The following is a 26890-nucleotide window of genomic DNA, read 5'->3' as shown; positions in this document are numbered from 1 at the left end:
TTTTTATTTGCAATTTGTTCTTGTTCTTATGAAACTATCGTCTGCTGAGTACTGGAAACCAAATTTCCAGTGAGATTATTTTACAATGCAATTAATATGGCACTGGTTTCACCAACACAGATATATTGAGTACTTTGTGTAATGAAATTAAAATTCCGTCTGTAAAACTAGTCTCTTGCATTTTTAGAGGCAGCATGACCTCTGACACGAGCTACACTTGGGTCCTTCACAGCTAGCTGAATACTCCCCAATAGATTTGGATGCTGTTGTCATAGTAGCTGAAGTGCTCTGCTGGCTGGCACGCAATGATAGTTAAATCAAAAGTATGATTATTCACGAGTGCGGAGCAACAGAGGAGGCCGCAGGAGATTTACAGGGACAAAAAGAGAGAATCTTATGCTGGTTCTATCAGGACCCTGGACTCCATGTCTGTGATTTAAGGTGGGTGGAATGACGACATGGTTGGAAGATAAATGTTGTGGAGTACCTTGATAAAACCTCTCATTAAATAAAGTAGTCTGTATCGTGTCATTAAACACATTCCAGGATTTATTTCATGTATATGAGATTAATTAGTAGTTTAGGGGGAATGAACTGAACACTGCCACCTGCTGGAGAACTGTAGTTTTCAGTATTTGAAGGGCAAGTAAAGTGAAAACCCATCTCTCCTGATTGACTCACATGTTTCAAATGTTTAAATCTTCCTCTACAAGATGCAGTAAGTCCCTCATCATGACCGGGTTTTGAAGTTACTACTTTAAAAGTTCTCCCCGGCGAATAAGTCCACTAGATGGCGGTCTCTGCACTATTTTCCTTTGTATTGAACACATTTGCTAATGAAACATCACATCATTTTTAAACTGATGGCGCCACCTACTGATCTCTAAACAACATGACACTGCTTCATGAAGCTTCATCAGACCATCACTAGTTTTAACTAATAATGGCTTTGTTTATAAAATAATCCCTTGGACGTGTAGATGACACAACCTTAACGCTTGACCAATCAAATCAAAGTGGGCGTGGTAACAGTAAACATGATTTAATTTTGCGTAAAACTTAATTTAACAATTAAGTTTTAGGAAGGTTTTTGTGAAACTAGCACTTTTGCTGTCAGCCCATTTCTTCTGAAACAATCTAAATCAAATGTATTTAAAATTGTTAGTTTTCATAATTTACCTTTGAATTGTAAATATTAATCATACACGTTCCAGTCATTTATACCAAAACATGGATAATTTCCCTATGACATATTGATTCAAAAATGTTAATTGCGAAGTAATATTTTTAGTGTTTATTGCACATCATCAGTTTCACAGCGGTGTAAATCAAAGACACATATCGCAGTAAAAAGCTGTTGAAGGTGTTAAATGCAGACAGGATGTTCACGATTTCAAAGGTTTTTATTGCACAGAAATCATTTTACAATTCACATAAAGTTCCAGGTGGTTTGTCGATGTACGATCAATCATACAATATACATCCAAAAATTGCTTCATAGGCTAATGTCACACAGAGTCACAGAAGAACCAGAACCATACCAGGTCCAGAACCCAAACCCTGGGTACAGTGGTCCAGTGATGGAGGTGGAGAAGGTGTGGAGGTGGACCAGGGTGTCAGAGGAGACTGCGTAGAAGGATATAGATCCAGCAGGGCAATTTACAAACACCCCTACTCTGTTAGAGACGAAGCCAAGCTGGATCTTCGTTCTCCTTCTATCATGGCGGACCTGATAACCTTCATCGGAGCAGATCAGACTCCAGGACTGATCATTGTGACCAAACAAACACTCGTCTCCGTCTTTTCTGGAAGTCACTGAGACATCAACGCCTCCTCTCCACTCCACCTCCCAGTAGCAGCGCCCGGTCAGATCATCTGTGCACATCAGCTGCTGGTACGAGTCAAACCTGTTTGGATGTTCTGGATAGTTCTGGTCGGTCAACACAAATTCCGCTGTCCGGTTGTTGTTGGACAGTAGGAGGCGCTGGTGTGCCGTGTTTGGATCCAGTTTGTGAGGACAGAAATCTGATGGTGAAAATAAATTAAGACACTTGCTATGATGTTTGCTGGAGAACTCTTTGAGTGCGAATTGCGCAGTAGCGCCCCCCAGCGTTTAAGAGTAACCCAGCAACAGTGCTAAGAATGTAATTCTAATCCAGCTTTATTGATTTTATTGATTCTGAAAATTTAAGTTGGTTGCTTATGCTTATGTTGTGACACTTATTATTTGTCAGAATTTCATTCAGTTGTTTTCTCATCTTCAAAGAATCAGAAAACTTGTGTTTGTCAAAAAAAGTGTTGTAAACAAAAACACTGAAATTTGTTGTGGTGGCATTACATAACGGGACCAACCACAAGGCAACCATTAGCGGCACCATCTTGAATAAGAGACACAATTAAATAAATAATACGGTGTATTGTCTATATTAGGGTTTGTCATAGTGAAGATGTATTCATATCGTTGTATTTTATTTTCTTCTATATAATCCTCCATGGGGTCGTGTGGGCGAGCTTCTTTTGTCATTCAGGAAACATTTTCATATATAATGTATCAATCTGGATCGCTTCATTAACTCATCAAATAATGCACGATTACGTACTTCAATGGGCTAATTTGTGTCCATATGAAGCAAGCATAACTTGTATAATTCTCATTAGTCCAACTAAACTTTGAGACTTACACTTCCTAAGACCAGGTCTTAACCTCTGCTCTCCCCCGTGATCAACCCTGGATACAGAAAGCACAGTCCGAAAGATTTGGATGTGAAGCTCTTTGGTAAAAACAGCCAGTCGGCTTTACTGGTTACCTGAGAGTCTCCAGCCTCCAGTCTGGTCTCTTCAGTCCAGCAGATAACACGGTCAGTCCTGGTCCTCTCAGGTGATTATAGCTCAGGTCCAGCTCTCTTAGATGAGAAGGGTTGGATTTCAGAGCCATGGCTAGAGAAGTACAGCCTTCCTCTGAGACCAGACACCCTAACAAACTGGAATCAATCATAGGGATATCCATCACAGGTGTTTGGAGACATCATGGAACCAGAAGTCAAGATGTGAAGCAAAACTGACCTGAGGCTCTCCAGGTGACAGTGGGAACTCTTCAGTCCAGCAGACAGTAGTTTCACTCCTGAATCGTACAGGTCGTTGTCACTCAGGTCCAATAGAGTCAGACTAGAGGACAGCGACCTGACAACCGAGGACAGTATTGAACAACCTCTCTCTGACAGTCCACAGTGTCTAAGCCTAAGAAGAATGAAGACAAGAGTCAAACATATGGTTAGTCCTGGTATCATTAAGATGATTTATATATTGGTTGATTCACTTACAGGACCTTGTCTGAAGCTCTGACCACAGGCAGCAGTCTCAGAAAAACCTCCTCTGAAGCACAGTACTTGTTCAGGTCAAACTCAATCAGATGCTCCTCAGGGGACAATAGGATGAAAGCCAGAGCAGACCACTGAGCAGGAGACATGTTTGTTAAGAGACCTCCTGATCTTAGCTGCTCTTGGACCTCCTCCACCAGAGATCCGTCCTTCAGCTCATTCAGACAATGGAACAGGTTGATGGTTCTTTCTGGGGATGCCTTTTTACTTATCTGCTCCTTGACGAGCGTGGATGTGAAGTGATTGGTCCGTAGGTCACTTCCTGTCTGTGTCAGCAAACCCTTCAGAAGAGCCTGGTTTGTCTGTAGCGAAAGGCCCAAGAGGAAGCGCAGGAACAAGTCCAGGTGACCGTTAGGACTCTCCAGGGTCTGGTTCACAGCTGTCTGGTAGAATTGCTTCTTACGATTGAACACAAATACACGAGACCACCAGGAATTTTGATGTGGTTCAAGCAGGTTGACTCCGTGAATGGTGAATGTCTGGTGGACATGAAGCGCAGCCAGAAACTCCTGAAGACTTGCGTGCACAAAGCAAAAGACAGAGTCCTGAAAGAGACCTGCTTCCATTCTAAAGATCTGTGTAAATACTCCAGCGTACAGCGTGGCAGCTTGGATATCCATACCACACTCGATGAGGTCTGATTGATAGAAGATCAAGTTTCCTCTCTGCAGATGCTCAAAAGCCAGTTTTCCCAGAGACTCAATCATCTTCTTGCTTTCATGATCCCAGGGTGGATCGGTTCCAGCTCCTCTATCAAACTTCATCTTCTTGACTTTGGCCTGAACCACCAGGAAGTGGATATACATTTCAGTCAGGGTCTTGGGCAGCTCCCTCCTCTCTCTGCCTGCCAACATGTCCTCCAGGACTGCGGCAGTGATCCAGCAGAAGATGGGAATGTGGCACATGATGTGGAGGCTACGTAATGACTTGATGTGAGAGATGACAGCGCTGCTCTGCTCGTCATCTCTGAACCTTTTCCTGAAGTACAGCTCTTTATTGAGGTCAGTGAACCCTCTGACCTCCGTGATCTACACAGTCAGGGGGAATCTTGTTGGCTGCCGTAGGACGCGTGGTCATCCAGACTGCAGCCGATGGAAGCAGATTCCCTCTGATGAGGTTTGTCAGCAGGGTATCTACCGAGTTGGACTGGTTAACTTCTGTCAGGACCTGGTTGTTGAGAAAGTCCAGAGGGAGTCGACACTCGTCCAAACCATCGAAGATGAAGAGAACCTGGACTTCTTCAAAGCTGCTGCGTTCTGCTTTTTTGGTCTCAGGAAAGAAGAGATGAACAAGTTCTACTAAACTCAACTTCTTCTCTTTTAGGACATTTAGCTCTCTGAAGGTAAAAGGAAATATGAAGTGGAAGTTCTTGTGGGTTTTGCCTTCAGCCCAGTCCAAAGTCATCTTCTGTGTCAGGAGGGTCTTCCCAATGCCTGCAACACCCTTGGTCAACAGGCTTCTGATTGGTCGGTCTTTGACAGGTCTGAAGAGGTATTCTTGTTTGACGATTGTTTCTGGTGAGCTCACTTTCCTTTCCACCGTTTCAATCTGCCAAACTTCATTCTCATGGTACACCGGGTCTGTGCCCCCCTCGGTGATGAAGAGCTCTGTGAAGATCTGATTCAGAGGAACAGAGTTTCCTGCTGTAGCGAAACCCTGAGATACGCTTTGGAACTTCCTTTGCAGCCTCTTCTTCAGGAGAGCGCCACACTTTGCTGCACAACTTCCTGAAAGTCAAGAGGTCAAAATATTGAAGATATCTACGTTCCTAAAGTCAGGAGTCTGTTTTGGATCAGGAGGTAAACTCGGACCCAACACATGTTACAGTAATCTTCATTGTCTACCCCATAAAAAAGAAATCTTGGTGTCCGAAATTCCATTCATTCAATCCTAGTTTAACTGGGATTAGAAGTCTTGGTAAAATTGTTGACACCCATTACCTTTGTCCTTATCTTATCTTAAACACTGGCATCTTTATAGGCCACTTTATCTACATAAACGTTAATTCACTTGGATTTTTAGCAATTTAGCATTTGGCGAGCCACTTAAAATGACTTCATTAATACTGACACGTTTCCGTAATATGCAGTTTTACCTGGTTCTTCAGCAAAATAACAATTTGGGTTTACAAAGGTGGAGTTGGAGAATGATCTACTGCTTCAGTTCCTGTTTTTTGACGCACCTATCCTTCAGATGACTTTGGGATGAATAAAGGAAAGTTCGAAGTCGCTCCTTGTTGTGTGAGCGATTTCTTGACCACTACTGCCATCTACCTGCAGTACCATGGAGCTCATTTATTTATCAACGTTATTAAAAAGACGTTTCTAAGGAATAATATTGAGTAGACAATAGGAGTACCATTGGGCTGTGGTCTGCACCATCCTAGTACCTTTTTAGTTTGTATAAATGTTCTTACTGGTCCACAGGCGGTCAGCCATTTCCTCCTTCGAAATTTTCCTCAGGAGTTGAATGATTATCTTCAGGAAAGCCTCGCTAATAATTTGATCCTCTTCTTCCTCCTCAGAGGAAAACCCTGGTTCTGGGTCACCTGGACTGAGAAGCCTCCAGACTCGTTCAAGCCCCGTCTCCACAAAGTTCAAGCACTCCTGTTCCAGCAGCTGGATCAGAATCATAGCGATGAAAGCAAGAGTGACAGGGGATCAACTCCAGAACCACAAAACTTGTATACAGTTTAAATTGAGCTTCTCAGATCATCGCTGGGTAACGTTCATACCGTCCTTGTTGAGTACACAGGAGACAAGTGTTGTTGACCACTCAGACGATCTGAGGTGTGATCATCCATCCTGGGAAGAAATCCTAAATTCTGTAAGCTTCTTCTCCTGACGGGACCATCACTATGTGGTGTTTGATGAAACATCATCTCACCTCTTTTCTAAAGAATCCAGTCCCTTTTTCAAGTCCATACGGGCGCCCATGGATTGGGCACTTTGCAGATGCACCAAGAGTCCAGACTCTCCTGGATCCTCCTGCAGAATCCTGTTGAAAACACAACTCTGACAACTTCTTCATCCTCACAACATGTCACACCTGTATGTACACTCACCTTTGACCTGAAGATTCTGCTTGTCTTCCTAAATCAATCGTTCTAATCTGGCTAGAACATTCCACATCTTGGTTCTGGTCCAGCTTGTTTTTGCTGCGGCTCGGATCTTTAACACAAAAGAAACGATCGAAACAGAGGGGATGTTGGAACACCTTCATGAAACACTGTTGGAGACACTTGTCTCGCCCCGGATGTCTTGAGTGGTCATCGTGGTTCTCACACTCTCAAACGTTGTTTCTGCTCCACGGAAACTTCACCTTCACAATAACACCTTGTCTCTTGGAAGAGAAAAATCACCAGCGTTTCAAGAGGAACATCTAAACACCTGTTGAATCTCAGATTCCCCGTTGGCTCAGAAGGACTGACTTTTCCACTTGGATTAGTTCAGTGAGGGAATTTGAGGGGTACTGCCTTGTTATAGAATTATTTTAGATCTTGAAACCTGCACATCCAAAGTGTGTCTTTTCATTAAATTAACAATTTAGATTTTCATTATCAAGTTTTAGAATCTGTGTTTCTTTTTTCGATTTACTATAGTATAGTAATATAGTAGCCATTAACAAGATGTTCCGTTAAATGTATACATTCCATGGAATGTGAGAGTTCAAGGTTTTAATTGCCTTATATTTCCTCTAGAACAGTTGTGTCCAACCGTTCGCCTGTGGTACTATTCATTAAGTTTCTGTTGTGCTGATTTGTAACGTTTAAAAGTCATTTAGTTTTGGGAGAAGACAGAATTTTCTCACCATTAACATTAACCTGTGAATCTCTAAACACACACACAAAATAATCATAAATTGGACGATCCTTTGGAAATAAACCAGCCCTTGTTTTTGATTTTTTCATTGATGCTATTTAAGTTTTGCTTTATTTATCTGAAGAAAGGTGCGTGAGAATACTGAGAACCCTGCACTATAACTTGTTACTTACTGTACTTTTAAAATTATACTTTTCATGAGCAAGGTACTTCCTGTTAAGCTAGTTTGACTGATTGTGAGAAATACAAAACAAAAAACGAAAATCAAATTCTGGAGAAAAGCTTCTTCTGCCATATCTGACTGAACACTTAACAATTTCACTGTTTCTCACAACTCTCTCTTTGCGCTTGATGGAGTCTACTGACTCCTTTAAGAAACATCTTAAGACGTTTCTATTTGTTCAGGCTTTTCCTTGAATTTCTCGAACTCCTGTTGTGTTCTCAGTATTATCTTGATCTTTAAAGTATGTACTTTTTTGAGTATTGTTTTGATTGTTTAAGCGCTTTGTGACCCTGGTCTCGAAAAGCGCTATATAAATAAATATTACTTACTTACTCACTTACTTACAATCTCACTCAATACACTTAATTCTTGCCTGTTCGTGGAACTAAATAAAAAAAATCCTTTTTTAAATGAACAAGAAGGTCACTCACCTGTGCGTATTCTGTAAAACACCAGCTGCATTCGGCTTCTTCAGGTCCAACAGACTCACTCTGACTGTCTGACAACTTTTTTATGCTGTACAGGTGACGTCAATTGTTGGCATCTGAATTCTTGGCATCTAATCGCAAAAATATTTTTGAAGAAAAAACCCTGTGACGCTAAGGTTTCCTTATATCTTTTCAGTCCTTCACTTCAGATAAGATTGAATGCTAAGATTGTGTTATCTTTTTTTAAGACATGTTTTCTGTTTTGAAGTTGGACACATCGTACAGAAGTACAGATCACCCTTATAATCTAAGCTGTCTGAGCCCGTACCTGAAATAATTCGGACGTGTTCCAGTAAAAACCCTTATCAGCTCGGTACACATCTGAACTGAACTGAACACAAGATCATCTGTCGGAATGATGAAAAACCTGAAATCCATCTATCAAAATAACAAAAGGAAAGGACAACAAAGTTCAAACTGGCCTAAGATTTTACAACTTATCGAATATTATGATGAAACAAAACATTTAAATTAAAACAATTTAAACATGTTTTTGTCCGCTGACAAATTTTATTCTTGCTTCAAATTTATATTCCTTCTTTATATATCTTCGTCAAAGTTGAGTGGTGACCTGGCAAAATAAGACTCAATATAATAAACAACGTATGATTGATTGACGTGTTTTGGGCTGTTAATTTACCATAAACATTTTTTTTAAAAACTATAGTTCCTGTCCATCTTGAACCAGTCAAACTTGTTTTCCATGATTGAACACCCATGCTTGACTTTTGAAACAATTTTATCTACTATTGATACATAATCAACAAAAAACATATCCGTTGAAAATAATTAGCATAAAATCTATGGCACTTTGTATGAATCAGAAAAAGGTCACGTTCAAGGAAGATTGAATTTTAATTCGACTGATAGTTCGAGAACCTGTCAGCAGGGGGAGTCATTTTATAACCTTTTTTTGTTTCTGAGTTCATCTTAAATATTTGTCCTGCACGAAAGAAAAAATATAATTATACATGACATTATATATTCACTCACTGGCCACTTTATCTTGACCTTTAAAGTATATATTTTATTGAGTATTGTTTTGATTGTTTAAGCGCTTTGTGACCCTGGTCTGGAAAAACGCTATATAAATACAAATAACTTACTTACTTACCTTTCTAGCTCAGCAAAAAGTGTGTCCACCTTTGTTCCTTTGGGGAACTTTAAATTACTTAGGAAGGCTGATGAGGCAGTCTTTGGGGGTCTGCACATGCACATGCTCTTAATGCTCTGCACAATTCAATTTTATTGTTATATTCTGTATAGTCTTCTGTTTGTATTTTGTGTATGAAACAAGTCTCTCTTGAAAATAAGATCCAATGAAAAATATTAACTGTGTAAATAAAGGTTAATGAAAAAATGTAAAAATTAAAGCAGATCATCTTTACCATACATCCATCCATCCATCCAGTGTCGGCCGTGCATCCGTCCGTCTATCTATCTATCCATCCATCCATCCAGTGTCGGCCGTGCGTCAGTCCGTCTATCCATCAATCCATCCATCCATCCATCCATCCATCCATCCATCCATCCATCCATCCATCCATCCATCCATCCATCCATCCATACATACATCCATACATACATCCATCCATCCATCCATCCATCCATCCATCCATCCATCCATCCATCCACCCATCCATCCATCCAGTGTCGGCCGTGCGTCCCTCCGTCCGTCCATCCATCAATCCATCCGTCCATCCATCCATCCATCCATCCATCCATCCATCCATCCATCCATCCATCCATCCATCCATCCATCCATCCATCCATCCATCCATCCATCCATCCATCCATCCATCCATCCATCCATCCATCCATCCATCCATCCATCCATCCATCCATCCATCCATCCATCCATCCGTCCCTCCATCCGTCCATGCATCCAGACTAATAATCCAAGTACTATTTTTAAAAATCTCACCTACTACCACATTTCAGCCTGTGAGCGTTATTTGCTTCCTTGTGGCTCATATACAAGTTGTTTCAAGGATCTGTTTGTGGACAGACACCTCTGGATCAGGTCCAGACTCCCCATCGACTCAGTCTGCGCACATGAAAAGTGATGACACAGTTACAGTCTGTTCCTCCACCGAGCCACGTTACGTCTCCAATAAACTACTAAGACAATAAAGCCAGTCTACCTAACCCTGCCAGGTGTCTCGGGCTCAGATCTGCTCCTGCGTCACCTGTTTAGATTTTGGAACGGGATCTTAAACTGTGCTTCCTGGCAAGAGTCTTGGAATCCTCGAGTCACTGATTGCAGCGCGAGTTCAAGCAGTTTTCCTGGCCGGGCCTCGCTGCTGCATTACGGTGGTTAGAGTTAATGAGTTGAAGAGTCCACTCTGAGAGCTTCCTACGATCTAGTGGTGGACATCAGAGTGACCAGTGTGGTCATGTGGGCGAGGAAAGACAAACTGTCTTCTGCTCATGTCAACCCTGAGGATCGATAATTGTCATGTGCTTCTTTAAGCCACTTAGCAACCACAAGGTGTCTTGTCACTCTTTGCGTTTGTTGGATTATTTTTTTTTTCTCTTCTTTTTACTTCCTGTAATAGTCCTTTTCAAATCCAGTGTAACATCTTGATTTCTTCTTTCAACATTGTTCTACAAAACAACACAATTTCTACAGATAAATACAAAATACTTTAAATAATAACAGATACTAACGTTACAATACTTTTGTAATATCTATCGCAACAATTGATTTTAAATGTTTTTGTAAAACAATACCCTCCACTATATTACTTTCATGACAGTCACACTACGACAAATAACTGCTTCTACATTCTAACTACAATTATAGTTCTACATTCATTTTCCAACCATTTTCCTGATCATATTTACGTCTTTAAACAACAGTATTGTCTAAGTAGTCATTCAAAGAGCAGCTTACTACTGTATACCTGAATAGAAATGTCAAACTAATGGGCACATTAGCAAACAAAGATAAAAAAACACTTTTATTTCGGAAATAAGACATAATAACATTTAGAACATGTTTGAGTTGGTGGGATCCTAGCCAACATCACAGGTAGTGTCAATACAGTTTAAATACCATCTATTTATGCAATTCTTCGGTCATTTTCAGTCAAAGGACAGGCCCAGAAAGTAAAAAGGAATGAAAAGTACAACGTTATCCTGCTCTCCATTGGGCCACTTTCCAAGAAATGGAAAGCAGACTGACTATTTCAGGGATTTTATTTGACAATTTCTGTGGGATTTGTCACCAACAGTAACTGTAATGGCCACCAATATATGACAGGTATGGGCAGAATTAATGTCTGGATGTTTCAGTATTTATGAAAATACTGTATCAGGAAATGGTCTCATATATTAGTTATGGTCTGATGAAGCTTCATGAAGCAGTGTCATTATATTCAGAGTCCACTAGATGGCGGTCTGTGCACTATTTTACTTTGTATTGAACAACAGTTCTAATGAAAAATCACTTCATTTTTAAACTGATGGCGCCACCTATTGGCCTGTAAAGAACATGACACTGCTTCATGAAGCTTCATCGGACCATAAATATTTACTATTTAGCATTTTTGAAACATTGTAGCTATTACTGCCGTTATAACAAGGCTTCTGCCTTTAACTATAGTTTCACTTCCTTTTTGAGAAAAGGAATTGAAAACAAAAGTGACACGTTTGAGCACAGATGGTCTCTTTTCTTCTCAGGTAAACTGTTAACAATAATAATAAGACACTTTTCATGCAAAGGTCGCCGTGCCCTTCACGACCAGGCTCCCTGAACAGAAGCTAAACAATGCAAGCCTGCTTATAGCTGGTCCAAAATGTGGCATGACCTCCACCTTCTGTTGCTCGGAGCTGCCTGTGGAGGGAAGTGACAACAATTAGTCCGCAAGCCTGAAGTTCCTGCGAGTCCGACTCTGGATGAGGCAGCATAAACAGACATTTCCTCTGGCACCTGAACCCAACGCGCTGCGGTAAACAAGGAGGAATAATTCACCGTGGTCCAAGAACAATTTACTCATTAATTCAGTGACTGGCTGACTTGTCGTCTTTATTGGACTCACACATTCTTCGACTCCGGACGGCAAACACTGACTTAACACCTCCGTCATTAAACTGCGTTATTTGATTTGTCACTTTGAAACTTGAAAATTGTCGAGTTTTTTGTTTTATTCATTTTATCGCGTGCTCAGACTCGAGTTTCGGTCGAGCCGGTCCGTGAGGCGTTTGTTAATAATTGTTCATTTATATAATTTCGGTTCTATTGACCATTGCATTATTAAAGATGTGTGTTTTTGTTTTTTTTAAACATGGTATTTTCTCTTAAGAAACATTATCTTGTAACTCTTAATACATCAAGATGCTCAAAAAATAAACCTGTAATCTGGTCGAAAAATGATATAACATGAAGGTCCGTGAATATAATGCCATAATATCGAAAAGATCCAAAGAATTATTTTTTACCTACATACAGTTAATGCATGATATTAATCATAACTCACCAAGATATACATTACACTATCTTTTGGCATTAAAACAATGATTGGAAATGGGACCAAAAGTTGCAAATATTGCACATTCAAGAGTGGCCTTTCTCAGTGGCCCGCCTAATGCACACTGTGCAATATCCATGCTAGTTAGTCAGCATTTTGCTGAGCTGGGATGGATTCTCAATGGAGACACGCTCATGAATAAACACCGATTTATTCAGATTTTTAACATTTTAGAGACATTTTGAGCGTTTTTTATTCTTCGAAACGGGAGTGTAGAAAAGTGTTGCAGTTATAGTTTTGTTTCATGTATATACAAAGTATTGATGGAGGGTTGTATATCGACTATACTTGGACTGCATCTTGTCTGTTATGCTAAACAGGAATTAATGAATATAACTTCTACCCAATATGAATGGGTTGGCAGATCTGGATAAATTACAAAATGAGGTAAAGTTCCCACAGAGCCCTTAAGGGCTGTGTATTGGTAAGACTTTGGTGATATGACACGATATACAATATATTGCAATACTGCAGGAAAAGGTATATATTTATCACATTGCCTGAGTACTTGACTGTGACGATTCAGAATACACAGACCACATGAATCTTGACAAAGTCGTAACTGCTGTCATTTTTTTAAACCACCCGGTAGTCAAATGTATCCTCTTGTCCTCAGTCATTGCCCTGATCCATGGGATTTCATTGTTCTTTCGGCCGTGGAGGAGGTATGACTGCTGCCATCTAGCGGCCGGATGTTTAATTGCAACACAAAAATGCACAAACCCTGCGAGGATTTGCATGTTAATAGTACATACAAATACAGCCTATGATTTTATTGTATACACAATTGACATGTAAACCCCCCCCCCCAAAAAATATGATATTGAAAATATAAAATACAATATATAGATATATAAAATATAGCGATTTATTGTAGTGTTGATATTTTCTCACACCCCTACTGCTCTTGAAGCTCTCAGAGCTCTAAACTTGACGTTTGAAATGTATATCCGAGTTGAATTTTAGAGACATTTTGAGCGGTTTTTATTCTTCGAAACGGGAGTGTAGAAAAGTGTTGCAGTCATAATTTTGTTCCAGGTATATACAAAGTATTGATGGAGGATGGATCGACTACACTTGGACTTCATCTTGTCTGTTATGCTAAACATGAATAAATGAATAAAACTTCTACCCAATATGAATGGGTTGGCAGATCTGGATAAATTACAAAATGAGGTAAAGTTCCCACAGAGCCCTTAAGGGCTGTGTATTGGTAAGACTCTGGTGATATGATACGATATACAATATATTGCGATACTGCAGGAAAAAGGATATATTTATCACATTGCCCGAGTACTTGACTCTGACGTTTCAGAATACACAGACCACATGAATCTTGACAAAGTCATAACTGCTGTCCCCCGTCCCCCCCCTAAAAGAACTATGATGACATAAAATATCAATTGGATGCCCCCCCCCCCCCAAAAAAAATATGATATTGGAAATATAAAATACAATATATAGATATATAAAATGTAGCGATATATTGTAGTATTGATATTTCCTCACACCACTACTGCTCTTGAAGCTCTCAGAGCTCTAAACTTGACGTTTGAAATGTATATCCGAGTTGTCAGCGCTTTTTTTTTTTTTTTTTTCCTTTTCATTACACAGAGACTCTGAGAAAAGCTTTCTACTTAATTTGCCTTTAGGCTATAATGAAACCGTTTGTGCAAATCATCTGTCTGCTCGACGCAACATCCCACCGCTGAACCCGAACACACCCAGAATCTCACGCTGGAAAATCCGCTACTTAAATCCACTCCGCCGGGTTTTCCGCGCAGCCTTTGTCTCGTCCCACTCTCACTCGCTGTCACAACTTGACAGTCTCTGGACACCGATCAGCCCACTTTGTCAGGGTTCGAGTGCAAGAAGGAGAAGAAGAAGAAGAAGCTCTGCTCTCTCTCACACCCTCCAGTCCACAGTTCAGCACCAAGACTTCCACTTCACACCCACTTTTAACCAAAAAAAACCTGCACCATGTCTGGAGAAGACGCACCTGTCCAGCAACAGAACGCCGTGGACCAGAAACAGGAGACTAAACCTGCAGAGGAACCCAAAACGGAGACCGAATCCGCGCCCGAACCCGCCGACGGTGCCGCCGGTGCCGCCGAGGCAGCAGCGCCCGCCGCCGCCGCGCCCGAAAAAGTCCCGGAGGAAGATGCGTTCACGTACCGCGCGCTGGTCCTCACCGGCTACGGCGGCTACGATAAGGTGAAGCTGCAGGTGAAGAAGGGCAAGCCGGTGCTGAAGGCGGGTGAGGTCCAGGTCCGGGTCAAGGCTTGCGGGCTCAACTTCGCCGACCTGATGGCCAGACAGGGACTGTACGACCGGCTGCCCTCCCCGCCCGTCACCCCCGGGCTGGAGTGCTCCGGGGTGGTGGAGGCTGTCGGGGAAGAGGTGACCGACCGAAAAGTAAGTCAAATAATTATTTATTTATATTATTTTTAAGCACTTTTATCTTTGAGATCCATTGTGAGGTGACGGGCGTGAGGCTGACATCTGGATACACACATGGGCGTGTCTGCACACACACACACTCTCTCCTCCAGCTGCGTGTTTTCTATCTTTCCAAACATCGCTTTATTTGTTTATTTATTAAAACACTCTTTACTTCCACAAAATCCCCGATTGCATTTTGAATTAAAACGAGAATAAGTGACTTTTAAGGGATGGGCGTGACCCACGTTTAGGGCTTTTTTGCGCAAGTGCGAGACGACGTGGACGCGTGGATGATGTATTTTTTGCAAGTGTTGAGACAAAATAGACACATTATTATAATCCGTGGGAAGCTTCCCACTCTGTGTGCCCACGCGGAGAAATGTCAAGTCAAAAAAAACGATGGATGGCGAAAAACCGGAAATCAAGTCGTGGCGATTTCAAATTAAAGCATCGACCCAAATCTTTTTTTTTTTGTCCCTCTTTCCTGTCTTCAAGACGATGATGTCGATGTAAAAGCAGGACTATAAAAGCATAAAGCTATATTGTCGAACATTCATTCATCACACACAGTTCTTATTTCAGCGTTTTTTTTACTTAAATATTTTTTATTTTATTTTATGTAAATGTGGGTCCACCTCCTAGTAAAAGTCACACCCAGTCAAGAGTTTCAATTTACACTGCATGACTAAAGGAAAATCAGTCTTACTCTGTTCAATTTCCCTTTTAACCAAATAATTCATGAATAACCATTCAAAATACACAATTTCCTTTATTCAAATGTATTTTAAACCAGGTATTAATTTATGTGTGCATATATACAGTATATATAAACAAATATCTCAAGCCTACCTGTTGCCCTTCCCTAAGAGGAGAACACCTTTACTATTTAAGTCTTTTGTTAATAATGTAGTGGTAAATGTGGCCATTTTTCACCGGTGACTGGAGTCACTGATGCCTTTTGTTACCGGGAGCGGTGGTGGCGCTCACACACTTGAAGCAGAAAGGGCGAGGCAGCTGATAGTCTGGTGTGTGTGTGTGTGTGTGTGATTTATTGACGGTGTGTACTATTATAATTTTGTGTGTACCGACCTCCTCTCTTCTCATCCCTTTTCCCACCCCATAAACTTCCTCACACAACAATGCAACATCCATTCGTTCGCCAAAAACAGTCAGGATGGATGATGATCTTTCAGGGCCGTGATGAGTCACCTATATGTCCATCTTCTGCTGCATGGTGTCACCATGGCAACACCATTGTGGGGCAATTACTGTACAGAACATCCAGACATAATCAATCGGTGATGAGTCACTTGTGAGGAGAGAAGATGTCTGGTAAGTGTCTCTGGTTGGTTAGGGAGTGGCACATGCTACACAGTGATGGTGGTAGAACATGATGGTCAGCAGACAGTGGACATTAGACAAAAAAAAAAGGTCAGGATTGACATGGACAGTCACTCAAAGTATACAAAGTAATTCATTCGTCTGCTTCCTGTGACGTTTTAAGTCGATGACGATGTCTAGAAACAGAACAAATATATAATTTAGATTGAGTTATGCAACATTAGGTCCACAAAAAGAAGTGAAAGGAAGAGCCACTTCAGGAGTTTATGTAATGATGTTTTGTAGGAGGCTACAGAGAAACCCACTACAGTGCTCCCACATCGCCTGGCTGGTAGATTGAATTAATGATCCATTTCTAACTATGATAATGACGATGTCAGGATTTTAAACAATTTCCTCTGTCAGGCTGAAACACCCATTTGAAATCATTTAGGCTTGCAAAAGTATTTAATGCCAATCATATAAAAACAAGTTTCATAATGTGGACAATTATTAAAGTCACTTTGCGAAACACCTTTTTTTCTTAGCTAGCTCTAGTTTTTAAAACCAGGCACATTATGGTAAAAAAAAAAAAAAAAACGTTCAAGGAAGAGAAAGAAGCACCTTGTGTCTTTGTTTCAGTGACATCGGTGAGCAGCACAGGAAACATTAGTCAAAATGTGAAGGAAAAGGCTATTTCGGTAGAATAAGTATTCCTGTTTTGTCAGGGCTGAGGGACAGGAGGGAATGTGGTGCACCGACTCGTACTTTAGTAAACCTAAAAATAACACATTTGAAAGCTCTACAAATTGAATTTAAAATGATGAAAAATATTTGTGTTATGGGGAGTAATGGGTGTGTGAAAGAAAAGGTTCACTTGAATAAATCAATGGGAAGCATATTTCCCACAACCACACCGTTGTATCTGAGCACATTTAGTGTGTAGTCATAGGCTGAGACAAGAATAAAACAAGGATAAACTTTCAATTTCATTTATTTATTTGTCAATTGGACAGATTGCTATTGGGTTAGTCTAAATGAAAGAGCTTTTTTCATGGCAGCATCATCACAAAGATAATAACCGTAACTAAAATTTTCCATCATTACCCTTGTGTTATCTCAGGGTCAAGGTGACCCGAAGGTTCGAAAACAAATGTGTTTGAGTTATCCCTTGTGTTGTCACTGGTCCCAGGACTTCGGGTGAACTTGACCCTGATACAACGCACAGGTTAATATAAACTGTTATTCTGGGCTACTTCATCTGTATTTTTCGTTTGAGTTTAAGACGAACAAACAAAATGTCGCCTAAGATAAATAATACACACCAGCATTTCACTAAATACAAAATCCCCCCAAAAAACTATATTCAACCTTCTTCTCTCATATCTGGTCACTTTTACTTCAGTCAGCAACGCTCGAATCAAGGACAACGCAGGTGTTGGCCCAATAGCTGACTTTGTCTTTCCCTATTCAACCCTTGTGTTATCTCAGGGTCAAGGTGAACAATTCCCACCACTGCATATGTTTCTAAAAGCCAGGGAGTGCGTTCACCTTGACTCATCTGTTTTCAGGCCACCGGGTCACATTGACCCAGAGATAACACAATGGTTAAGACACCCTGTTCAACGTAGAGACCGATTTATCAAGTCATGATTTAGTTCTGTGCAAAATATATAATGTTATCCAAAATTGAGGATCTTGAATTTGAATCAGTAAATTTAAACCAAGAATATGTTTTTCAAACTTGGTAAATCAGGCGCAATCCTGGGGTTAGCCCCTAATTAGCAATTGTACATACTATTGACTATATTCTGAAATTTCCCTCGCTCGTGGGAGTAATAAAGGAATTCACATTTCCAAAATGCTTGAAGTTGTCAGGAATATATAGCGAACCTCTCCCTTTCCTGTTTCCAACAGTAGATCTTTGAGATAGGCCAAAAACGTGAAAATTCAAGTCATGGTGAGTTTCACAAAATCATTGTCAAAGCAACTTTCCTGAGTGTCAGAACCACACTGGGGGCTAATGGGGGAGAGCACAGCAAACTCACAGTCACTCTGGCTAATTGACTCAGATCTCTGCGGTGCATTTGACAGCTTAGCAAAACAAAAGTGCTGACACTGATAGATTCGATAAAGCACTAAACTCTTTTGGACAAACTTATAGAAACACCAATGTGTGTATACACACAAACACACACAATCTTTACACCATCGTTGGATCTCACGTGACTTGGTGCCTTTAAAACACACCTTTACCTGACAACCTATACTGTTTACTCCCTACCCCTAAGGGTACACATGTGAACATACCTCATTTCGTCTTTTCTTTTTTACAACCTTAACATGCTCTAGAAATCTTTGTGAGGTATTTCTATTCAGACCTTTTAAGTAAGAAGCAAAGATATCTGGTACATCAGGAGTCAAGGGTCAACTACAATAGTCATTGCGTGGTCTTCTAAGAGGTTCCCTCTTCATGTTCAAGTGCACTTGACTAACAAGGCATGTTGATTTCTCTTTATGGTATATAATGGTCTAAGGGCAGTTAACATTGAGATGATTTGAGGATCAATCATATGTTACCATTCTTTTTTTTCTATAGGCCCTTTGTTCAGTGCAAACACACACACACACACAAGGTACAAACTGACAACGGTTTTCCTAAGAAGGGAACAGTGAATATTTATGCATGTACAGGCATGCAGGAACAAAACTCAGAAGAGGTAAACACAGGTGTTGAGGTGGTGAATACTTCTAAACAGGTTAAAAACTGTTTTGGATAATAATGACTATAGATAAAATAGGGTAAAAGCAGTTTTGGGAAGGAGGTCCGGCTGACCTTCCTCTTCCCGAGGGACCCCGAGGTGTTTCCAGGCCAGTTGAGATGAAGTCTCTCCAGCGTGTCCTGCATCTCCACAGTGGTCCGCCTCCCGCGGGAGATGCCGAGGCTATCCTGGATGACCATGCTTCTCACTCAACTAAGGGAGGGTCCGGACAGCCTAAAGAGATCTTGTTATTCCAGTCACAACCCACCATTCCTGACCATAGGTGAGGATAGAGATGTAGATCAAATGGTAGCTTTGCCTTTTGGCTTAGCTCTCTTTTTACCACATCAGATTCAATCTCACGCTCTATTCTTTCCTCACTCGTGAACAAACCCCCAAGATTCTTGAACTCCTTCACTTGGGGCAGGATCTCATCCCAACCCTTATGAGGATCCCCATGAAAACCACAGACTCCTAATTGGAGGTTCTGATTTCCATCCATGCGATCTTGTGCGAATCTTACCAAAGACACCCGGACCAACTCATAAGCAAAGACCGGTGACCCAAATCTAAGCCCTCAAAACAGGACCCACTCAGTGCCCTGAGTAAATCTAGAAACTCTCTTCATAAAAGTTATGAAAAGAATAGAACAGACAGTGTATCAAAGTATCTGATACCCCATATTCCCTGAGCACCCCCACAGGATTCTCTGAGGGATAAGGTTATATTCTAGAACGTATAAAAATAAAAACTAAAGTCTTCTTAGGAATTTGAGTCGTTGTTTTTGGTTAAGAAATATAATATTTTCCCTCTTTTATATGTTTGTAGAGTATTTATTATCTAGGCTGTAGTTCCTTAGAAAAAAGTGAAACTTCTTATTTTACCAGATGTTATTTTAAAATGTTGCCCAAGGAAACTAGTTAATCATCCACGACTGAGTCCAAACACTTTTGGTTTATGCAGGTTTGCACATCTAGTCTATGAAAGCATTATTAAACATGTGGTATTGTTAATCATTTATTCCATTATCGCTCACTATTTAAGGACTATTGTCGTTTTTATTATTATTCATACAAACCCTTCCATATGACCACATGGACACAATGGTCTCACACTCTTCAAAGTCAAAGTTATCATTAATTTCTTTTATACTACACAGATTGACAAAATGTGACATCTTATTATATTCCATCTATTTTTAAAATCGCTGAATCACCTGACATCTTGTGACCGAAAACACACATGAACTTGTACGTGTGTGAAAATGAAACAGCGTAAAAGAGGAAGGATGGGAAGTCGAACAAATCATTCCAAAGGTCCTCTGACAGCAAACATAAGCACTTTTTTTTCTCTTCCAAATGTGCATTTTTATGTTTTATGCACTTCCTCAGCCGGTTCTGACCCATATGTTCTCAATTACCTAGTCCTGGACCACATTGTCAGTCTGGTATTTCCTCAATCCCTCCTCCCCTCCCTTTATCAAGATCTCATTCCTCTGGATAATCTCCTGAATCTTCTTTATTCTGTCAGGGAATCTTGTCATTTGGGGCTGCCTGTCCTCCCTTTTTCCCGTCTGTCCTCGTCCTCCTAAGGAGGTTCAAATGTCAAATTCATAAATAAAGTGGAAATGCAGGCGACCAAGTGTTTTAGCTTTGAAATGGTGACGATCCATTCTTTTTCCTACGTGAAATTTTACTCTGGAGAAGCAGGATTAGAATTGAAACTGACAAAAAAGACAGAATCCAAAATCGACCTTTAAAAATGAAATGCTTTTTGATCCACCTAATTATGTTATCTTTGGTTCTGACCCGACTCCTTCACCGTCCTTGAAACTTCTTATAAATGTGTTGTTTGTCTCTTGAACACAAGTGTTCCCATCAGTTTTTTCAAAGAAGTCTTCAAAAGCTCTTTTGAAGTTTTCATTTGGATTCGGAGAGTCAAGTTTGAATATTTACCAAAATGGTAAAAAACCTCAAACAAATAAATCCATATAAAAATGCAGCAATACACTTAAACAAAGCCTCCCAAAGGAATTTTTCAGTGCTTTCTAAAGTTTGAAATGTTCTGAAAAACCATAATTCAAGGGGTTCAAACTCTCTCATGACGACTCCATGTTTTTTTTTTTAGATTTATTGAAGGGGTTCGAACGTAAACAGAGTTGAGGGGAAACTCTTTTAAGTTGTAATAAATAAGATTAATTAGGAATATGCTTCTAAGCGTTTGTTTGATCTCAACATTTCCGTTATTAATGTATAACTATTCTTTTGTTCCCTGTTATTTTAGGGGTAACAGTTATGAACTGTAAATATACATTTGTGATGGACACTTTCATCATGAAATATGTTTTGACATTTTCCATTCCGTTTAATAATCATGAATAGAAGGATTATTCTGGATTGTGTTCCACTCTTTTGGTATTTAGGAATTTTCCACACTTCCTACTCAACAACTGTGTTTAAATCATTAATTCAGTTCATGCATGTCCTTCTTGTAAATTCCCCTTTTCTCATAATTTTGAGTCCAAGTCTAGACTAATTTTATGGTCACACTTTAATGGTTCACTCTCTTGTTTGCTTTTTATTAAAAAATCATGAACAATAACTAAATTATTGTTCATTCAACAATCTTATTCAGAAAGAGATCTACAATCCAGTATTCTTATACTAGTTGTATAACTTCAGATGTTTTTACCCTCGCTGTCCTTGAAATGTAGCGAAAGAGGCTCAACAGTGCAGGAGTTTTGCAACTATCAACATCCTTCCTTCCTATTTTGACCAGAGTGTTCTTCGCACAACAATGTGTTGGCTTTGTTCCTGGAAAAAAAGAGAATTAAAATGGAGTATTTTGATTATAAAGTGGTAAACAACTGTGCGTTTTTATTATTTGACCTACAGTAAACTAGTATTGGTTGGGAAGTGATCAACATTTGTATTGAAACTAACTGCAGTTTTGTTTCTCTCTCAGGGTGAGACCTTTTAGTCTTGTTTTGGAGATTTAACTTTTTTTGGAGATCAATTTAAATTTATATTTAACCACCAACAACTTCATCTCTGAACCTTTTTTTTTAATTTGTATTGAAAACCTTAAAGTTAAAAAACAAGTCCATTTACTGCATTATAACTATATTCTTCTTTTTCAAATTTGGTGCACCATCACTAAAGTCATCACACTTGGAAGTAACCAGGTCATATCCAATAGAACTGGTGTGAAGTGTGACTCTCGGGCCCTTGGCCTGTATTTCTGCTGCCCTTAGACTAAAACTGAAATGTTTCCCAGATTGTAATCCAATTATCCTGATTAATGTCAACATTCATTGAGTTTTTTTTATTTTTTTATTTAACTATTCAACCTTTTTTTTATTTTTTTTCAATTATTATTTGTGTCTACTTCTAAGCTAATGTTAGATATAGATTAAACCTTTTTATATACATCCTTTTTAAAAGTTTATTGCATATTTAATCTCATGATTTAATGCTTCTTCTTTGTTCATTTTGCTCCAGTACATAAACCGACCTTTATGGAAATGTAACTGTCCGACAGTAGATGGTCTATTTATGTTTGTGTGGTCTGGACGGGTCTTAAAAACGTGTTGTTCAGTGAACGCCACATAAAGCACGAGTGATCTAATGGAATATGAAACAATAACCTAGAGAGTAACGGTGATTTGCATAATGGGGGGTGCAGTCAAGTGCATGAAACAGCATGTGGTTGTCGGGTCCTGTTAGAGGTGATGTGAGCAAGGGTGTGGTCTTCGTCCTTAAATTAAGTTAAAGCAACAAGAAGTGGATCGAGTATACATCTGTTTCACATATGACCTTCATCTTCCTTCTGAGTCACTGATTTACTTCTTCCTTGAATGTTTTTTGCTGCATCATCAAACCTGTAAAGAGAGCTGACTTTCGGAGGCCCCGCATACCCCGAAATTGAATCAGCATCTGATTAAGCCCTTTTCAAAAAACAGCTCACTGGAAGTGTCTTTGTCCCTGGTCTTCTGACCGCATCGGTAAGGCCTGCGACACGGCGACCCTTGTGCCTGGAAATGAGAGAAAAGTGTCGCCATTAGAAGACGTTGCGACACAGATTGTCACAAGACATTCGTCTGATAGTAGCTGACACTAGAACGTGGGCACTGGAGAGATGTGTGTGTGTGTGTCATGATGTGTGTGTCCTGTAAAAGCTTCTGTCTAGCACTTTGTGTCTGATTATAGCTCTTCTACTAAAAACAACATTGCAATAAGGTTTGACTGATATTTTGTGGTAGCTTCCATCTTATCTTAAAACTAGTATCTCATAGATCAGCTACTTTTGTAACCAACTAACAAGGTCATCACCACCGTGGTTGGATTTATTTGCCTGAATGCTTTGACCTCAGGTTAACTAAAAGTATTAAAACATTAAAGGGAAGAAAGACATTGAAAAGTCAGGACAAAAATAAGAATTCAAAGATTATTTAGACACAAATATAGAAAATAATATGCTGCCCACATAAAATGACCTTAAGTGCAAGAAAAGTGATATAGGTCAAGTAGCCCAATAACTTTAACCTCTCAATGCCTAGTGTGCCCTATTGGCATCATTGTTTACTGACATAATATTCTCACAATGACCGTATGAGCGTTAAGGGCGATGAAGTCAAAACTGCTTTTGTTTGTTTTAAAACCAAAATGACTGTATCCTCTTGTCCACAGTCATTGCGAGATCTGCACAGGACGTAATGACTATCTAGCAGCCTGTTTAATTGCAACACAAAAATTAAGAAATGTGACGAGGATTTGCATGTTAATTGTAAATAAAAAAGATTAATAATTTGATTTTGAACTTTAAAAAAATAAAATAAATAAAAATGAAATATAGTTAAAAGGCCAAAAGTTTATATTATAAAAAATCAATACAGTGCTGTAGATACAGTATCATGGAAAAAAATGGTTTATGTCAAGATATTTAAACAGAAAATGAAACCTAATTTCTTGTAAACTGTCAAATGTATAGGGTAACGAAACATGTTTAGTTCCTGATATTAGTACATTGTTTACTTCAAACAAGAAGTAAACACTTCTTAGATCTCACTTTTCTACAGTATAAAGTTTCTGTTTCATTCAAGTTATCTAGTGTTCGGACACATTCTTTGTGTATTAAAGACCAGTATTGAATATTCATGCGGCTTATCCGGGATAACCAATATAGACCCGAGTCCAAAAGTGAACGTACAGTTTGAAAACACATCAAATGAATCAGACAGGAAGAAGAAAAGGAAGGAAGAGTGAGATCTCTCTAATTGGGTAGACGACAAGGCGAACGGCTCCCTCCGGACCATTTGAGGGGCCCGGGTGGAGAGGGTTTGTTCCCAGGAGGTGAGAGCTTGTCTTATGCTCAGCCATGAGGAAGAATCTGGCAGCGATCCTGACGAGTGGAGGGAAGCCAGGGGAGAAGATGGGCCCCATTGTCCTGTCGCACTGATGAGGACGGAGGGGGATCCTTCTTACTCCACAGAGAGGGGTGACAGATGAGATACGGATGGCACACAAAAAAAAGAGGATAATGAAAGAAAGAAAGTGAATGACAAATTGGGAGACAGGATGAGACAGGAGAAGAGGAAGGAAGGCACTCCGAGGGTTTCGGGAGGAAAAGCAAGTCAGGAAGTTAGAGAAGAAAGAGTGAGGAGCGTGGCAACAGGGCTGCAGGAGTGTCGAAGTGGGTGACGAAGAAAACAGGAAGAAAGTTAGAATCGTCTGTTTGTGCTTCTCTTTTGGATTTTGAATCCTGTCAAGAGGGGCCTCATGTTTGTATCGGTGTAGCTTTTCTTTTGAAAGTTACAGCTCTAAAAATGGCCACCAGGTCTAATATAAGACACCAAACTAATAATACTAGGATATATTTGTAGTATTGTCAAGTACTTGACGTTGCAGAATTTACAGACCACACGACTCCTGATGAGGAAACCGTAACTGCTTTCATTTGTTTCGAAACGAAAAAACAGTTCATCACCTTTAAAAGTGGCAGGAGTCGACTGTATCCTCTCGCCCTCAGTTATTGCGAGATCTCGCAGTTGCAAGTTAAATTGCGAAGCGAAAATGAACGCCTGTTAAATGCTTGAAGCCTGTTATTGAAAATAAAAAAAATAAAAAATCACATTATTTTTATTTTATGCAAACTTTATTTAAATAAAAAAACATAAAATAACTAAGACACCAAACTAAAAATACTTTACCATCTAGTGGTAGTGTTTTTTTGGTTTCAGAATATAACTGAGCTACCTTGAGATCCACTGCTAGATCACAATCCACCTATTTTAGTATTAAAATCTTGATTTTAAGTTTTTATTCTTCCTGAGACTAATAATATTAACAGTCCAAAATAAAGTACAATGGTCTAAATATCACTCTAAATATATTTGTGATTTCCCCTACCTTATACTTGTAATAAACTACTACTAAACTTTAGTTTTAGGGGGTGAAAGTGCACTTTTTGTTTATGCAGATATTTTGAGGAAGTAGGATGACACATTTTGTCACCTGATGCAATGTTGAGTCATGTGATCTTCACTCAATTGATGAGGCTTTTTCCCTGCATTATGTTGAGTCATCAGCCTCTCTCTGGTTAACTTTGACTCAGATATATGAATGTTAAACAGTGTAGAAATTGATTATTTAGCAGCTGGATAGTCTTTGAGGTATCCATGTCTTAGAGGGAAAACTATTGCCAAAAAAATAATGTAATAGATTCAATCTGTTGGACGAAATGATTTATCTACATGATCTCAAAGATGACAGAGTAAGAGAAAACCTTTGGTCAAAACATGTCATCAGTCTTAGTCAGCAAATGCTGTCTACTGTAACTAAATAACGTAAACCACTGTTCCACAGGAGATTAAACAACTGTGGAGCTCTAGCATTTTGCAAACCAAAGAAGCAGAAATGATTACTTCAGATTTCTGTTTTTCTGGAATTTGGTTAAGATTAAAGCTTTTTTTTAGACTTGAAAAAAGTCTAATAAAAATGTAATAATGTATACATCTATAATCCTTAATTCCTTCCATTATATTTCCTCTTTTAAACTAGGTTTGCCTGCATTCTTTGTGCAGAGCAATCTCCTCTCACCAGTGTGGTTCAATGTTTGCCTGAACGAGAGAGAGCGACAAAAGAGAAAAACAAACCACTTTTTTGTTTTCTTGCAGGACAAACAGGCTCCTATCGTTTCATCCTGGAAATCCAAACACAGGAAAGCAGTGACAAGCGAATGACCTATAAGCAAATCTGGGCCCCAATCCCTCAGAATAGCTCTGTTGTTGGGATAAAGAATATATAAAAATAATCACTACAAAGCCCTTTGAAATTCTGTTCATCTGCTAAAGATACTGTTTTTAGATTTTTACTTCAAATACTTTCTTTCGACTGAGAAACACCACAAGAGTGCTTGATAAAAACAGCGATGAAATGCGAATAAACTATTTATTTGGTACTGATGCATTAACTGGCAAACCTACTTACACATACGCATTTATTTCAGTTCATGAATGTCCCTATGATTTTCTATCCAGCTGCGCTTCAAACTGATTATTATTTGGATATCGAAAACAGTAGTGCCTCAGCATTTTTTTCCAAGGCTAGTTTCCAAAAAATAATGGTTTAGGATTCGAGACATATTAGTTTTAGAAGTGAGGCAATTCTACATTACAGTGCAATTACTTTTCCCTTTTTTCTTCCACTTTTAGTGAAAATATTTTGAAAAGTTCATGTTTTCCATAAATCTTTTATGTTTTATATTGAAATAAAATGTGACTCAAATAATACAACCTTACTGGACACTGGCTCAAAAAATAATACATGTACATTACAAAAATGGTAATTAATACTTCGGGTATGGGGACCAGTACCGGTTCTTGAGACATTTGTTACTAGCGATGAAACTTCATGAAGCAGTGTCAT

General features: G+C 39.4%; 1 protein-coding gene and 1 pseudogene across 2 annotated transcripts in view; one reads left to right on the top strand and one right to left on the bottom strand.

The window, feature by feature from the left end:
- Positions 1-1384: 1384 nt before the first annotated feature.
- Positions 1385-7907, bottom strand: LOC148065366 (NACHT, LRR and PYD domains-containing protein 3-like; annotated as a pseudogene). Its single transcript, XR_015713447.1, has 8 exons — positions 6442-7907; positions 6264-6374; positions 6112-6181; positions 5794-5995; positions 3064-5104; positions 2808-2981; positions 2682-2728; positions 1385-2025 (listed from the first exon to the last, which is right to left on the bottom strand). The product of XR_015713447.1 is annotated as an NACHT, LRR and PYD domains-containing protein 3-like (transcript).
- Positions 7908-14238: 6331 nt separating this feature from the next.
- Positions 14239-26890, top strand: part of vat1 (vesicle amine transport 1) — a 40131-nt gene continuing 27479 nt past the window's right edge. The window contains exon 1 of the mRNA XM_087810006.1: positions 14239-14856. Coding sequence (XP_087666132.1) covers positions 14422-14856 — 435 coding nt within the window. The 5' untranslated portion in view covers positions 14239-14421. The remainder of the gene's footprint in view (positions 14857-26890) is intronic.

This window comes from Callionymus lyra, chromosome 15 (genome assembly GCF_982586985.1).
Source record: "Callionymus lyra chromosome 15, fCalLyr1.hap1.1, whole genome shotgun sequence".
Classification (NCBI taxonomy): Eukaryota; Metazoa; Chordata; class Actinopteri; order Syngnathiformes; family Callionymidae; genus Callionymus; species Callionymus lyra.
This window is presented reverse-complemented; position numbering and strand designations above follow the sequence as displayed.